Source organism: Micromesistius poutassou (genome assembly GCF_964030765.1).
Source record: "Micromesistius poutassou genome assembly, chromosome: 1".
NCBI lineage: Eukaryota > Metazoa > Chordata > Actinopteri > Gadiformes > Gadidae > Micromesistius > Micromesistius poutassou.
In genome coordinates, this window is record NC_140271.1 from 30,050,076 (window position 1) to 30,066,307 (window position 16,232).

At 53.9% G+C, this 16,232-nt stretch overlaps 1 protein-coding gene and 1 pseudogene across 2 annotated transcripts in view; one reads left to right on the forward strand and one right to left on the reverse strand.

The window, feature by feature from the left end:
- The first annotated feature begins 346 nt into the window (after nucleotides 1-346).
- LOC311403856 lies at nucleotides 347-7,389 on the forward strand (annotated as a pseudogene). The gene is made up of 5 exons: nucleotides 347-353; nucleotides 507-607; nucleotides 5,709-6,053; nucleotides 6,265-6,829; nucleotides 7,209-7,389. The product of its transcript is annotated as an uncharacterized misc_RNA (transcript).
- Nucleotides 7,390-10,892: 3,503 nt separating this feature from the next.
- Nucleotides 10,893-16,232, reverse strand: part of LOC311380169 (uncharacterized protein) — a 56,325-nt gene continuing 50,985 nt past the window's right edge. Inside the window, exons 11-12 of the mRNA XM_084488372.1 lie at nucleotides 15,823-15,869; nucleotides 10,893-12,139 (exon numbers count right to left, since the gene is read on the reverse strand). Coding sequence (XP_084344498.1) covers nucleotides 11,586-12,139; nucleotides 15,823-15,869 — 601 coding nt within the window. The 3' untranslated portion in view covers nucleotides 10,893-11,585. The remainder of the gene's footprint in view (nucleotides 12,140-15,822; nucleotides 15,870-16,232) is intronic.

Consider the following 16,232-nt stretch of genomic DNA (forward strand, 5'->3'; position numbering starts at 1 on the left):
GTATACCGTCATGGCGTTTGGCATGTGCAATGCACCGGCCACCTTTCAGAGATTAGTGAACACTGTTTTGGTCGGGTTACCCAACTGTAATGCCTACCTTGATGATCTGATTATTTACACTAGCACTTGGGAGGAACACATGCAGGTCCTTGAACAAGTTTTCAGTCGGCTCGCTCAAGCGACACTTACACTGAACCTAGCTAAATGTGACTTTGGGAAAGCCACTATCACATATCTAGGGAGACAGGTGGGGCAAGGCCAAGTCCGCCCTGTGGAAGCCAAGGTCTCCGCCATAACAGATTGCCCCGTTCCGACCACCAGAAAAGCCCTTCGTCAGTTCCTAGGCATGGCAGGTTACTACAGGAGTTTCTGTCGCAATTTTTCCACAGTCGTCCACCCTCTAACCAATCTGCTCAGTCCCAGGGTAGATTTCGTCTGGACTCCAGAATGTCAACATGCTTTTGCAAGTGTTAAAGCTCTCTTAAGCCATGCTCCTGTGCTCGCAGCCCCAGATTTCTCGAAGCCCTTTAAATTAGAGGTCGACGCCAGTGCTGTGGGAGCTGGTGCGATTCTGTTGCAGGAGGATGTCGCTGGTGTGGACCACCCAGTGTGTTATTTTTCAAGGAAATTCAACAAGCACCAAGTCAGGTACTCAACTATTGAACAAGAAACTCTTGCTTTGTTGTTGGCACTCCGACATTTTTAAGTGTATGTTGGGTCCAGTTCTTTGCCAGTTGTAGTTTTCACAGATCATAACCCGCTTGTATTCCTGACCCGCATGTACAATCACAACCGGCGTCTCATGCGGTGGGCCCTGTTCTGAGAACAGAGAAAAGGTTCTGAGAATGCATTTGCAGATGCATTATCTAGATTATAGCTGTTCCTGAGGTTTGGTGGTTGTAACTTACAAACCTTACAGTCTGTATTTTAAGGGTGGGGGTTTTACAGCCACCGCTGTTTGTTTGTGTGTAACCAATGTTTGCAGTGGTATGCTAATCAGGCGGTTCCCTGCTGAGGAACTGGCCTGGCCAGCCCCGCCCATTTCCTGGTGGCCGCCCAGTGGAGCAGCATTCCTTCACCTCCCTCATTCCCGGTACCAGTGATACGGATTGGCTCGGCGCTCCACCGGTTCCTCCAATCCAGAAGCTACCAGCAAGACGCTCCCCCTTCAATTAGGCTGCAGGGCTGCTGCTCAGGGCAGCTCTCATTCCGATGATCAGCTTGCTTCGTTGCCACATCTTGTGATTGGGTTGACTGTTTGAGTAAGATTGTGTTAGCTGTGCTATTACTCAATAGAGTGACTTTGTGTTGTTTTGTGACCTCCTTTCAGGAACTGGGCCAGGACTTACTTTTGCTGCTGATGATGGTTGCACACCTGTAGTCAATTTGTGTTAGCCTCACTAGGTTTAGGGGTGCTGTGCTCTTTGTGTTTGGTTTTCAGTAACAAGAGGGATTTTTGTTTCATGCTTTTGTTTTACTTGTTAGTCCCAAATCTGGGTTTTGGTTATATTGTTTTTGATGATTTACACAGCACCCACTTGCCCGTTTCTGATTATTGAAATCCTTGGTTAAACTCATTTCAAATAAATAACCCTAATTTACCAAAAAAACAACTGGTTTATGTTGCTTCCCTTTCCCCTTCCGAGCCGGGTTGTAACAGGAGGCCTGGTCCGTGCCTGCCTAACCCTAACCCTGGCCCAGTACGGGTCCCGGTCCTGGTCCACTGGGGCCTGGACCTGGGGGCCCTCATGTGGGGGTGTTGCTGGGGGGTCTGCTGGAGGCATGGAGGCAGGGACTGGGGGTGTGGAATGTTGTAAGGGGAGGCCTGGTCCGTGCCAGCCTAACCCTAACCCTGGCCCAGTACGGGTCCCGGTCCTGGTCCACTGGGGCCTGGACCTGGGGGTCCTCATGTGGGGGTGTTGCTGGGGGCCTGCTGGAGGCATGGAGGCCGGGACTGGGGGTGTGGAACGTTGTAGGGGGAGGCCTGGTCCGTGTGTGTCTGGTTCTGGGGGCTGGCCAAGTACGGGTCACGGTCCTGGTCCCCTGGGGCCTGGACCTGGGGGCCCTGTGTGGAGGTGGTGCTGTGGAGTCTGCTGGAGGCATGGAGGTCGGGACTGGGGGTGTGGAACGTTGTAGGGGGAGGCCTGGTCCGTGTGTGTCTGGGTCTGGGGGCTGGCCCAGTAAGGGTCCCGGTCCTGGTCCCCTGGGGCCTGGACCTGGGGGCCCTCATGTGGGGGTGTTTGTGGGGGGTCTGCTGGTCCGTGCCAGCCTAACCCTAACCCTGGCCCAGGCCCAGTACGGGTCCCGGTCCTGGTCCCCTGGGGCCTGGACCTGGTGGCCCTCATGTGGGGGTGTTGCTGGGGGGTCTGCTGGAGGCATGGAGGCCGGGACTGGGGGTGTGTGTCTGGGTCTGGGGGCTGGCCCAGAACGGGTCCCGGTCATGGTCCCCTGGGGCCTGGACCTGGGGGCCCTCATCTGGGGGTGTTGCTGGGGGGTCTGCTGGAGGCATGGAGGCCGGAACTAGGGGTGTGGAACGTTGTAGGGGGAGGCCTGGTCCGTGCCTGCCTAACCCTAACCCTGGCTCAGTACAAGTCCCGGTCCTGGTCCCCTGGGGCCTGGACCTGGGGGCCCTGTGAGGAGGTGGTGCTGGGGGGTCTGCTGGAGGCATGGAGGTCGGGACTGGGGGTTTGGAACGTCTGCTGGAGGCATGGAGGCCAGGACTGGGGGTGTGGAACGTTTTGGGGGAGGCCTGGTCCGTGTGTGTCTGGGTCTGGGGGCTGGCCAAGTACGGGTCACGGTCCTGGTCCCCTGGGGCCTGGACCTGGGGGCCCTGTGTGGAGGTGGTGCTGTGGAGTCTGCTGGAGGCATGGAGGTCGGGACTGGGGGTGTGGAACGTTGTAGGGGGAGGCCTGGTCCGTGTGTGTCTGGGTCTGGGGGCTGGCCCAGTAAGGGTCCCGGTCCTGGTCCCCTGGGGCCTGGACCTGGGGGCCCTCATGTGGGGGTGTTTGTGGGGGGTCTGCTGGTCCGTGCCAGCCTAACCCTAACCCTGGCCCAGGCCCAGTACGGGTCCCGGTCCTGGTCCCCTGGGGCCTGGACCTGGTGGCCCTCATGTGGGGGTGTTGCTGGGGGGTCTGCTGGAGGCATGGAGGCCGGGACTGGGGGTGTGTGTCTGGGTCTGGGGGCTGGCCCAGAACGGGTCCCGGTCCTGGTTCCCTGGGGCCTGGACCTGGGGGCCCTCATCTAGGGGTGTTGCTGGGGGGTCTGCTGGAGGCATGGAGGCCGGAACTGGGGGTGTGGAACGTTGTAGGGGGAGGCCTGGTCCGTGCCTGCCTAACCCTAACCCTGGCTCAGTACAAGTCCCGGTCCTGGTCCCCTGGGGCCTGGACCTGGGGGCCCTGTGAGGAGGTGGTGCTGGGGGGTCTGCTGGAGGCATGGAGGTCGGGACTGGGGGTGTGGAACGTCTGCTGGAGGCATGGAGGCCAGGACTGGGGGTGTGGAACGTTTTGGGGGAGGCCTGGTCCGTGTGTGTCTGGGTCTGAGGGCTGGCCCAGTACGGGTCCGGTCCTGGTCCCCTGGGGCCTGGACCTGGGGGCCCTGTGTGGAGGTGGTGCTGGGGGGTCTGCTGGAGGCATGGAGGTCGGGACTGGGGGTGTGGAACGTTGTAGGGGGAGGCCTGGACTGTGTGTGTCTGGGTCTGAGGGCTGGCCCAGTACGGGTCCGGTCCTGGTCCCCTGGGGCCTGGACCTGGGGGCCCTCATGTGGGGGTGTTGCTGGGGGGTCTGCTGGAGGCATGGAGGCCGGGACTGGGGGTGTGGAACGTTGTAAGGGGAGGCCTGGTCCGTGCCTGCCTAACCCTAACCCTGGCCCAGTACGGGTCCCGGTCCTGGTCCACTGGGGCCTGGACCTGGGGGCCCTCATGTGGGGGTGTTGCTGGGGGCCTGCTGGAGGCATGGAGGCCGGGACTGGGGGTGTGGAACGTTGTAGGGGGAGGCCTGGACCGTGTGTGTCTGGGTCTGGGGGCTGGCCAAGTATGGGTCACGGTCCTGGTCTCCTGGGGCCTGGACCTGGGGGCCCTGTGTGGAGGTGGTGCTGGGGGGTCTGCTGGAGGCATGGAGGTCGGGACTGGGGGTGTGGAACGTTGTAGGGGGAGGCCTGGACCGTGTGTGTCTGGGTCTGAGGGCTGGCCCGGTACGGGTCCGGTCCTGGTCCCCTGGGGCCTGGACCTGGGGGCCCTCATGTGGGGGTGTTGCTGGGGGGTCTGCTGGAGGCATGGAGGCCGGGACTGGGGGTGTGGAACGTTGTAAGGGGAGGCCTGGTCCGTGCCAGCCTAACCCTAACCCTGGCCCAGTACGGGTTCCGGTCCTGGTCCCCTGGGGCCTGGACCTGGGGGCCCTCATGTGGGGGTGTTTGTGGGGGGTCTGCTGGTCCGTGCCAGCCTAACCCTAACCCTGGCCCAGTACGGGTCCCGGTCCTGGTCCCCTGGGGCCTGGACCTGGTGGCCCTCAAGTGGGGGTGTTGCTGGGCCCTCATGTGGGGGTGTTGCTTGGGGGTCTTCTGGAGGCATGGAGGCCGGAACTGGGGGTGTGGAACGTTGTAGGTGGAGGCCTGGTCCCTGCCTGCCTAACCCTAACCCTGGCTCAGTACAAGTCCCGGTCCTGGTCCCCTGGGGCCTGGACCTGGGGGCCCTGTGAGGAGGTGGTGCTGGGGGGTCTGCTGGAGGCATGGAGGTCGGGACTGGGGGTGTGGAACGTCTGCTGGAGGCATGGAGGCCAGGACTGGGGGTGTGGAACGTTTTGGGGGAGGCCTGGTCCGTGTGTGTCTGGGTCTGGGGGCTGGCCAAGTTCGGGTCACGGTCCTGGTCTCCTGGGACCTGGACCTTGGGGCCATGTCAGGAGGTGGTGCTGGGGGGTCTGCTGGAGGCATGGAGGCCGGGACTGGGGGTGTGGAACGTTGTAGGGGGAGGCCTGGTCCGTGCCTGCCTAACCCTAACCCTGGCCCAGTACGGGTACCGGTCCTGGCCCCTGGGGCCTGGACCTGGGGGCCCTCATGTGGGGGTGTTTCTGGGGGGTCTGCTGGAGGCATGGAGGCCGGGACTGGGGGTGTGGAACGTTGTAGGGGGAGGCCTGGACCGTGTGTCTGGGTCTGGGGGCTGGCCAAGTACGGGTCACGGTCCTGGTCTCCTGGGGCCTGGACCTGGGGGCCCTGTGTGGAGGTGACCTGACCTCACACACCTGCCCCTGACCTCACACACCTGCCCCTGACCTCACACACCTGACCCCTGACCTCACACACCTGCCCCTGACCTCACACACCTGACCCCTGACCTCACACACCTGCCCCTGACCTCACACACCTGACCCCTGACCTCACACACCTGCCCCTGACCTCACACCCCTGACCCCTGACCTCACACACCTGACCCCTGACCTCACACACCTGACCCCTGACCTCACACCCCTGACCCCTGAACTCACACACCTGACCCCTGACCTCACACCCCTGACCCCTGACCTCACACCCCTGACCCCTGACCTCACACACCTGACCCCTGACCTCACACCCCTGACCCCTGACCTCACACACCTGACCTCACACCCCTGACCCCTGACCTCACACCCCTGACCCCTGACCTCACACACCTGACCTCCAGTATCTCCTAGGAGGTCATGGACGGTTCCTAACGTCCGGTTCTCCTCCTGCTCCTCCAGTCTCTGTCCCGGCTCCCGCGTCACGTGACCTTCCAGGAGGACGAGGAGATCGTGAGGATCAACCCTCGGGAGCGGAGCTGGGAGTCCGGTCCAGAGCGGGGCTGGGAGTCCGGTCCAGAGCGGGGCTGGGAGTCCGGTCCAGAGCGGGGCTGGGAGTCCGGTCCAGAGCGGAGCTGGGAGTCCGGTCCAGAGCGGGGCTGGGAGTCCGGTCCAGAGCGGGGCTGGGAGTCCGGTCCAGAGCGGGGCTGGGAGTCCGGTCCAGAGCGGAGTCCGGTCCAGAGCGGGGCTGGGAGTCCGGTCCAGAGCGGGGCTGGGAGTCCGGTCCAGAGCGGAGCTGGGAGTCCGGTCCAGAGCGGAGTCCGGTCCAGAGCGGAGCTGGGAGTCCGGTCCAGAGCGGAGTCCGGTCCAGAGCGGAGCTGGGAGTCCGGTCCAGAGCGGAGTCCGGTCCAGAGCGGGGCTGGGAGTCCGGTCCAGAGCGGAGTCCGGTCCAGAGCGGGGCTGGGAGTCCGGTCCAGAGCGGAGTCCGGTCCAGAGCGGGGCTGGGAGTCCGGTCCAGAGCGGGCGTGGCGGACCGGCTACGAGGACTACCGCCACGCCGCCGTGCGCGACCACTTCCTGCACAGCGACCCGTCCTCCTCCTACGTGCTTCTCCAAGACGGACGGCCCCAAGCACGAGTACTCCTACCCCCTGGCCCCGCCCCCCGACGGCCCCGTGGGCCCCCGGCCACGCCCGCCACAGGGGCTTCTCGGGCCACGCCCCTTCGTGGTCTCCGCCCAGCCACGCCCCTTCCTCCCCGGCTCCTCCCCCTCGGACGAGGACGGAGGCGGCGGCGGCGGGGGGGGGGGGGGCGGGAAGGCGGGCCGCTCCGGGCGCGCTCAGTGCGAACACTGCGGCGAGACGTTCTACCCCTCGGCCAATCGGACGGGCCGCTGCCAGGACGCGCCGGACGCGGTGGGCGGCGGCGTGCGGCGGGTCAGCTGCATGTGGCCGACAGCATGCTGCACCACCGCATGTCGGACCCCGAGGGGGACTTCTCGGACCCCTGCTCCTGCGAGGGCGGGGGCGGGGCCCTGGGGGCCCCCAGGCCCTCAGGGGGCCCCTCCCTGATGCACTGGAGAATGTATGCCAATGTGTGTGTGTGTGTGTGTGTGTGTGTGTGTGTGTGTGTGTGTGTGTGTGTGTGTGTGTGTGTGTGTGTGGGGGGGGGAGGGTAGATTGTTTTATATTCTTTTTACAATATATTTTTTATTTTTTTTATAATGCACCAAGTTGTCGGACCCCGAGGGGGACTTCTCGGACCCCTGCTCCTGCGAGGGCGGGGGGGGGGGGCGGGGGCGGCGCTGGCTGGCCCTGGGGGCCCTGTCCCTGGGGGCCCTGTCCCTGTCGGCCCTGGGGGCCCTGGGGGCCCTGTCCCTGGGGGCCCTGTCCCTGGGGGCCCTGTCGGCCCTGTCCCTGGGGGCCCTGTCCCTGTCGGCCCTGGGGGCCCTGTCCCTGGGGGCCCTGGGGGCCCTGTCCCTGGTGGCGCCCTGCCTGTGTCTCTACCCCCCCCTCCATGCCTGCCACCGCGCCGCCCTGGCGTGGGGCTGCTGTGGGGGGCGCCACAAGGCGGCCAGCCCCCCCCCCCTGGTTTACAGTCCGGCCTCCAGCGGGAAGCGGACGGACACGCGGACGCCACAATAAGACAAAAGGAAAAGCTGTTTCTGTTGTCGTTGTGTTTTACAGATAAGCTAGCGCCGGGTCAGACATCAGAACGCTGACTCCTCCCCCCCGGCCAACCAGAGAACGGGGTGTGTGTGTGTGTGTGTGTGTGTGTGTGTGTGTGTGTGTGTGTGTGTGTGTGTGTGTGTGTGTGTGTGTGTGTGTGTGTGTGTGTGTGTGTGTGTGTGTGTGTGTGTGTGTGTGTGTGTGTGTGTGTGTGTGTGGGACACATCCACCAAAACGCACCAATCACTGCTCCTGATTGTCTCAGAGCCGTCGGTGCCTGGTCTGAATGATGACATCACCTGGCACCCGTTTCAGCCAATCAAAACAATCGATTCATCAACAACCAACCATAACGAGCCGCGGTTGGCCGGAGACGTTCCCAGGGCTCTGATTGTCACCGGAGGCTTCGGAGGATGACCAGGGAGGACATTGTGACCATATTTGGTCAAAGGAAGTCTCCAGGTGTGTCCGTTGTGTGTCTGGACTCCCTGTTCACCTGCGATGTACAATCACCCCCCCCCCCCCCCCCCCAAAACCTATCCCAGGCCGCTGATTGGCTGAGAGGATGCAGGGCAGCCTGAAGTACAGGACAGTTATATAATTAAATCAAATGAAACAAATGTTTTACATCAGAATGGAACTGAGAAATATACAGAAGATACAAATATGTGCAGAGTGAGGGAGTGAGCTAGGAATGTGTGCAGAGTGAGAGGGAGTGAGCTAGGAATGTGTGCAGAGTGAGAGGGAGTGAGCTAGGGTAAAGGCCCTCCCTCCCTCCCTCCCTCCCTCCCTCCCTCCCTCCCTCCCTCTCTCTCTCTCTCTCTCTCTCTCTCTCTCTCTCTCTCTCTCTCTCTCTCTCTCTCTCTCTCTCTCTCTCTCTCTCTCTCTCTCTCTCTCTCTCTCTCTCTCTCTCTCTCTCTCTCTCTCTCTCTCTCTCTCTCTCTCTCTCTCTCAGTGTGTGGTGGTGGACGAGGGCGCCCTCCAGAGGAGCCGGTGGGAACTGGCGTCTCGCGACACCATCAGAGAGACCACCCGACCCTGTCCTCGGTGCAGGGTCGGGTGGAGAAGAACGGTAACGCACACAACGCGACGCAACGCAACGCAACGCAACGCAACACAACACAACACAACACAACACGACGCGACGCGACGCGACGCGACGCGACGCGACGCGACGCGACGCAACGCAACGCAACGCAACGCAACTAATCAACAGGGACTCAACTCGGACTCAACTTGATCAACAGGGACTCAACTCGGACTCAACTTGATCAACAGGGACTCAACTCGGACTCAACTTGATCAACAGGGACTCAACTCGGACTCAACTTGATCAACAGGGACTCAACTCGGACTCGACTCGTGTGAGCAGTGGACTCGACTTGAACACTGGAGACTGGAACCAGACTTGGAGTCAAGGCACAGTGACTTGACTACAACACTGATATGCGTTGATGAATAAAAGTTGAGATTGTTACTATAAACATCCTTACTGTACCATATATCGTTGTTTCTCTTTCTTCTCACAAATAAAACTTAATCACTGGCTGAGAGGTTCAGCCTCTTTTCTCCACAACTTCACTTTTTTTAAAAATATTGTTGAGATATTCGATTGATTGCAGATTGTAGCTCATAAATAGTAATATAGTATATATATATATAGTATAAATATAGTTATAGTATTGATATTTTATAATTCCAGTACATAACCCATAACATATTAAAAAATTTTCATATTAAAACAAAAGAGTCCATGACAGCAAATTACGAAATCAGAGATGATTTGATTCTGAAATTCTTGAAGAGCTACAGGGCTCACCGACGAGACAAAGCCAGAACAATTCAATTGTATCTGTAGCCCTGAATCACCATTACAGCCTCAAAGGGCTTAACAGGCCAAGTATTAATGACCTGACCCAAGCCCCCACACGGCAACAAGAAACTCCCTTAATGAGCACCGAGGAAATCTAGGGAAGAAACGCCGAGTGGGGGATCCCTCCTTCCAAGGATGGTCAGCAGTGCAGTGGGAGCCATAATTGACATACAGGCCAAACATTAAACTGATGATGGGGTGCTGGCCAGTTAACGCTGACCCTGACCCTAACCAAGGTCGTTCAGACTTGCGGACAACGTCCAAGGGGCTGGGGTCCCGAGAGGCCTCCCTTAGTGGGGCAGCAGCCAGCACAGCAACCGGGATCACACACACACACACACACACACACTCAGACCCATCCATACACATCCTCTCATAAATAATAAATCATCAAAAATAATAATTAAAACGCATGTATATGAATAAATAAAGAATATAAGATAAAAAGTTTTGGATAAAAAAGGAAGCACACTGCAATCTAAAATTCATGTTAAGATATGCAGGAAGTCCTTTTAATTAAAACCATGCACACACATATATATATATATATATATATGTTTGGCCTGTATGTAAAAAGAATAATATATAAATAGATAGAAAATGCAGAAACACGTGGATAAAAGATAAAAAGTGCTAAAATAAGTGCCAAGGTAAGAAAATAAATAAATAAATACATAAATAAATAAATAGGTAAGTAAAATGGAAAGAATAAAAATAAGGACGAGAGGCCTCCAACAGAATTTGGAACTTGTAAAACTGGAGGCCTAAATAAAATCATGGTAAAAAAGAACACACAGTAATAAAAACATGCAACATTTTAAAACGCACACTGTGGACCCGGTGCCATGCAGGGAGCCCCAAGGAGGAGTCCCGGGTTCTCCCAGCGCCCCCAGCAGCGGCCCGGCGCGGTCCCTACTCCCTGACGTTCAGGCCCAAGGGGGTAAGTGTTTTTAGTTTGGCTATCCATCTACGCTCCGCCGCCTTCCTCTGTCTGTCCGACCAGCACGCCTTCATCTCCAGCCCAGTGATGAATGATGAGGTAATGGGGTGTGTTTGGAAATGTTCCACCAGTCTAGTGTTGGATGTACCTCTGTGTATGTTATATAAATGTTGTTTGAGTCGAGTGAGTATGGTGTGCTTTGTTTCGCCGACATATATGATGTGGCATTCGGAGCATGTAATGGCGCATGTGATGTTTTTGTCGTGGATTGTGATTTTTTTTATTTATAAGATTATTATATTATAAGATGATTTATAAGGAGACAGGCGTTGGTAAATGTTGGTAAATGTCTCCATGTTGGATTCACACTCACACAGCGCTGTGTTCAGTCACAGAGACACCTGTAAAGTGACCCTCCATGCAGAGGATTTATAAACTGACCACTAAAGAAGGACCAGGAGACGACAGAATACACATCTCTTATTTCTGTATTTATACATTATTTATTTTTGACATTATTAATGTTATAGATTTGATTAATTTAATTGTTTCATTTATTTTCTTCCGGTCTTGATCAATACCTAATAGGTTAACAATCATTAGTTTCCATTTCAAAAGTGTTCACAATTCAGAATTCATAAAATTAGAAGTAGAAACACTACCATCTAGTGGCCATACTCGGTTATAGCACCAACTTTATTTTATTTCTGTTTAAAAAACTACATACAAACATCATTCATTTAAACATGATTATTTGTTTTTGTAGCTTGAACAATAAATTACTCTTTAAAAAAACACATTTAATACACTATCTATCCCGATCCATGACCCCAGTACATTTAATACACTATCTATCCAGATTCATAACCCCAGTACATTTAATACACTATCTATCCCGATCCATGACCCTGCTTGTTTCAGTCAAGTTAAGGACTGTTTAAATCATCGTCATAAATCAAATCAACATCAACATAATATAAAGCAACTTGACTGTGTTTGTACAAGAATAATAACGTGTTTGATACAAATATACTACAGAATTTACCAATAGAGCGATCACTAAAGATAGAAATGTAATAATTACTGATAACTGAGCGATTTATTGAGCATCACTGAAAACACACCTTTTTAAAATAGCTTTGATCATCAAACTCTCCTCATCTGAACAATTCATCTTTCTAACTGTAGAGGAAGCTCAATGCATAATATTTTTTATAACTGTAGAGGAAGCCAAAGATATGATATTGAGGATAATGAATTCCCTATTGCATAAAAAAAGTTTTGGAGTTAAAAGAAACAACTGAACGTGTGTGTGTGTGTGTGTGTGTGTGTATGTGTGTGTGTGTGTGTGTGTGTGTGTCAATACAACTGACTCAGAGAGACTGAGATACCAGAAGTCGTAAACCCAAACCCAGGGAGGAGGTCCTCCTGGGTGAAGGAGGTCCTGAAGGTGTGGATGTGTGTCAGTGTGTCTGAGGACCCTCCTCCACCTGGGGACACTCTGTAGAAGGACAGAGTGCCAGCAGGCCGGTCCAGATACACTCCTACTCTGTTAGAGCCAGCGGGGGGGAGACGGATGGCTGTTCTTATATTGTTGTAGTAGGCAGAGTAACGGTCATCATCACAATAAAGACACCAGGACTTGTTGTTCCCTCCAATCAGGCTGTCAACACCCCGTCCTCTCCTTGTGATTCCTCTGTATGTCACTCCTACATCAACACCTCCTTCCCTCTCTACCTCCCAGTAACAGCGACCAGTCAGACCCTCTCTTCCCAACACCTGGAGCCAGGAGTCAAATCTCTCTGGGTGATCAGGATGCTGCAGCTCTTTAGCCCACGTCACCTTTCTATTGTCCTCAGACAGAGAGAGTCCTCTGCAGGCTGTGTTTGGGTCCAGTGTGAGTTCACAGGCATCTGAGGGGAGAACAAGACACCGTTACCAGGGCCGATTCTACACTGAATTGTGCCCTAGGAGAGACCGCACCCGAGCCCCCCCCCTCGGGGACTCGCTCGTTTGGTAACTGTAGGCGGGGTACTTTCAGAAATGCATATCTCACTCAAAAAAGCATGTACGGACTTATTTCAAAGTTTGTATGCGTGTGGTAGCACCAGAGACCCAAAACAACAGCCCAAATCCCAGGAAAAGTGTTGTTTTCATAATATGTCCCCTTTAACACACTCACTGTTAGAGTAGCACTACTAATAACATGCGGTATGGTAGCGTTTAAATGGCGGCTATTGTGACACGGTTTCAGTATCGGTATACCGTACTGCGACACTATGAGGGGCTGTTCCGTTATTATAGGGCAGACTAAAGGGCTCTTTATGGTTCCACGTCGACGCAACGACCCCGCAGACGCTTCCACGCAGTCCTGAACCTTTCTGGTCCTGCGTCGGGTTTTAGTGAGCGGACCAATCACAGCCCTTGCGGCTGCGTCGCCTCGACGGAAGGTTACAATTTTTGGGAGACGCACGTCAGGCCCTCGCGGTGGACGCAAGGAGGGCCCGCAAGGACGTAAGGGGTCCGTCACCCCCTTGCGTTGCGTGAACATGGGACCATAACCAGCCCTTAACAGTCCTCCGCTCTCTGTTCCCTTAAGGCTGCTTGTTCCTTGTCCCTTAACAGCACTCGGGGCGTCCTGTCTGGGCCTTAGATCTACTAAAGCACTGGTCCTGTCTGGGCCTTAGATCTACTAAAGCACTGGTCCTGTCTGGGCCTTAGATCTACTAAAGCACTGGTCCTGTCTGGGCCTTAGATCTACTAAAGCACTGGTCCTGTCTGGGCCTTAGATCTACTAAAGCACTGGTCCTGTCTGGGCCTTAGATCTACTAAAGCACTGGTCCTGTCTGGGCCTTAGATCTACTAAAGCACTGGTCCTGTCTGGGCCTTAGATCTACTAAAGCACTGGTCCTGTCTGGGCCTTAGATCTACTAAAGCACTGGTCCTGTCTGGGCCTTAGATCTACTAAAGCACTGGTCCTGTCTGGGCCTCAGATCTACTAAAGCACTGGTCCTGTCTGGGCCTTAGATCTACTAAAGCACTGGTCCTGTCTGGGCCTTAGATCTACTAATGCACTGGTCCTGTCTGGGCCTTAGATCTACTAATGCACTGGTCCTGTCTGGGCCTTAGATCTACTAAATGGGATGGGGGAGGGGGGGGGGGGGGTCCTCGCTGGGCGGCCCTCACACGTAGCATCGGAGCTACAAATCATATCGGGTTAAAAATCATTTTGGCGGGTGTTCATAAAAACTTACTTTACGCCAGTTTGGCCGGTGATGCATGAGGCAATCTCAGAGCCACTCTACACGGCATTTCAGAATGTTAGTAAACAATAGCCGTAAGGACACTTCAGAATGTTAGTAAACAATAGCCGTAAGGACACTTCAGAATGTTAGTAAACAATAGCCGTAAGGACACTTCAGAATGTTAGTAAACAATAGCCGTAAGGACACTTCAGAATGTTAGTAAACAATAGCCGTAAGGACACTTCTGAATGTTAGTAAACAATAGCCGTAAGGACACTTCAGAATGTTAGTAAACAATAGCCATAAGGACACTTCAGAATGTTAGTAAACAATAGCCGTAAGGACACTTCCGGGTGGCAGAACGCGAGCGGCTGCCACTGACCTGAAGCCATCCAGCCGGCTACTGTGAACATAGTTACATAGATAAAACCATTGTTGATCTGAAGTTGAAACGATGACGTAAACAATATTAATATAATATAATATAAGTTATATTTATATATATTAATGAGACGTCCTGTAGCACCCCGCAAGAAGAAAACCATTCATTCAAGCCATTGACTCTGTTTTCTGGATCGCTCTGCCCTGGTCAAATGACATGGAAGGGTTTGTTTACTAGTGGTGCCATCGGAGAACGCTTCGGCTTTTGCCACCCGGAAGAACGAATTGTGACGTCATGGTGAATTGTCGTACTGTTCTCGCTCCCTGGGCAGTACTGACTACATTTCCCATGAGCACTGTGGTGATGCTACGTGATGTTGTGTGGGGCGCGCCCCACTGGTGGGGAATAGAGACGTGCAGGTGGGGCGCGACAAACGGGAGGAAGTGTCACTGAAAACTCCATGTTTCTTATGGTAGGAGCGAAAGCTTGACAGTAGGGCTGGGCCATATGGGCCAAAAGTCATATCTCCTATTTTCAAGCAGAATGTCGATATAAGATATATATCAATATTTGTTCATGCAATAAAATAGGTGCCGTCGCCGCGCTCCAACTGGTCGTTCTATATCGGGGGCGCCGCGTCGCTGTGCTCGTTAACCTGCCTTGCCGATTGCAACTCAATCCTAAATTTGGGTGTAGGCCAGGGTAGCTAAACATTTTAAAATTAGTCAAAAACAGTCGGAGCAAGATGTTGCAAATGCATGTTTCACGCTGAAGGGGATTTAAAAAAGTGAGGCGAGTGGTGGAAGAGCGGGGCCGGGGCAGAGTGTGTGTGAGCCAGAGGCAGAGCGGAGTGGAGAGAGATGAGCAGAGCAGAGTCCTGCACGCCTCTTATTTGCAAACCCGCACCCGTCCTTACCCGCAAAACTTAAAACCACATCCGACCCGTGTTCCGACAGTAGCGCAAATTACATTCCGCACCCGACCAGACCCGCTATAAACTGATACCAACGCCCGACCCGCACCTGAAGGAAAATCAGACACATAAGATGGAACGCCGGGGAATTACACTAGTGGTGTTTGGCGTGGTGCTTTAGATTGCCGTGCAAAAAAGCACATCATCCACTGTGGACGGTTTTAGTTGAGTCCTCCGCTCCTGAATAGGCATCAGATCCAGCACCGGAGAAGTCTCGCTCTTTTTTCTCAGCTGCACTTTTATTTTCTCTATTTTTGAACTTGATGCAAGTTATAACACAGCTGCACTTTTATTTTCTCTATTGTTGAACTTGCTGTTATTTGATGTTATTTAGTTAGAATTTAGATACAACATGATGTAACTTGATGTTACTTCAATAAATTTGGAAATGTTAAGCTTGGCGTATTTCATTAGCATTGTGTTGGGGCGATGGGGGCAGGTGGGGCTTGAAAATCCTCCCTTGTCCAAAGTGGGGGGTGACCGAAAAAGTTAGAGAACCACCGCGTTAAACTAAACGCGGCGGTGGTTGGTTGGACAGACGTCTGGGGGCGAGAAGGGGAAGGAGGCAGGGGATGAGATTGAGAATATCAACAACAAATATCAACAAAAAATTTGGCTAGTGGAAATTCTGATTGGCTGGTAACTTTAGAAAGTTACCAGCCCAATTGGCTGGTAATCAAAAAAGTTAATTTAGAACCCTACACACGGGGGTCAAACTCGCACACGTTTCAGCCCTCGTACGGCTGGCCGCTCACGGTTAATATTTCTTAATGCTGCGTAACATTCACTAGGAAGTAAATATCAAACGAGAACGAAATATAGATTATTCTAGAATATAATTATTATACATCAACAGTTTGATGAAGGTGATGTCCACCATCATCTTCATTCCCAGGATGATTTGACTGAACCGACGTCACCTCCTGCTGTGTGGATGGACTTTCCATCTCTATAGTTAGTGTGTGTTGAGATGAATCAAACTAAACAGACACTTACACTTCATTAGAGCTGGTTTCATCCTCCGCTCTCCACCGTGCTCCACACTGGGGAGACAAAGAGAGAGCAGCATGTTGTCTTTAGACAGGGAAACATTATTCACATGTTAACAAAGAGAGAGCAGCATGTTGTCTTTAGACAGGGAAACATTATTCACATGTTAACAAAGAGAGAGCAGCATGTTGTCTTTAGACAGGGAAACATTATTCACATGTTAACAAAGAGAGAGCAGCATGTTGTCTTTAGACAGGGAAACATTATTCACATGTTAACAAAGAGAGAGCAGCATGTTGTCTTTAGACAGGGAAACATTATTCACATGTTAACAGAGAGAGAGCAGGATGTTGTCTTTAGACAGCGAAACATTATTCACATGTTAACAAAGAGAGAGCAGCATGTTGTCTTTAGAC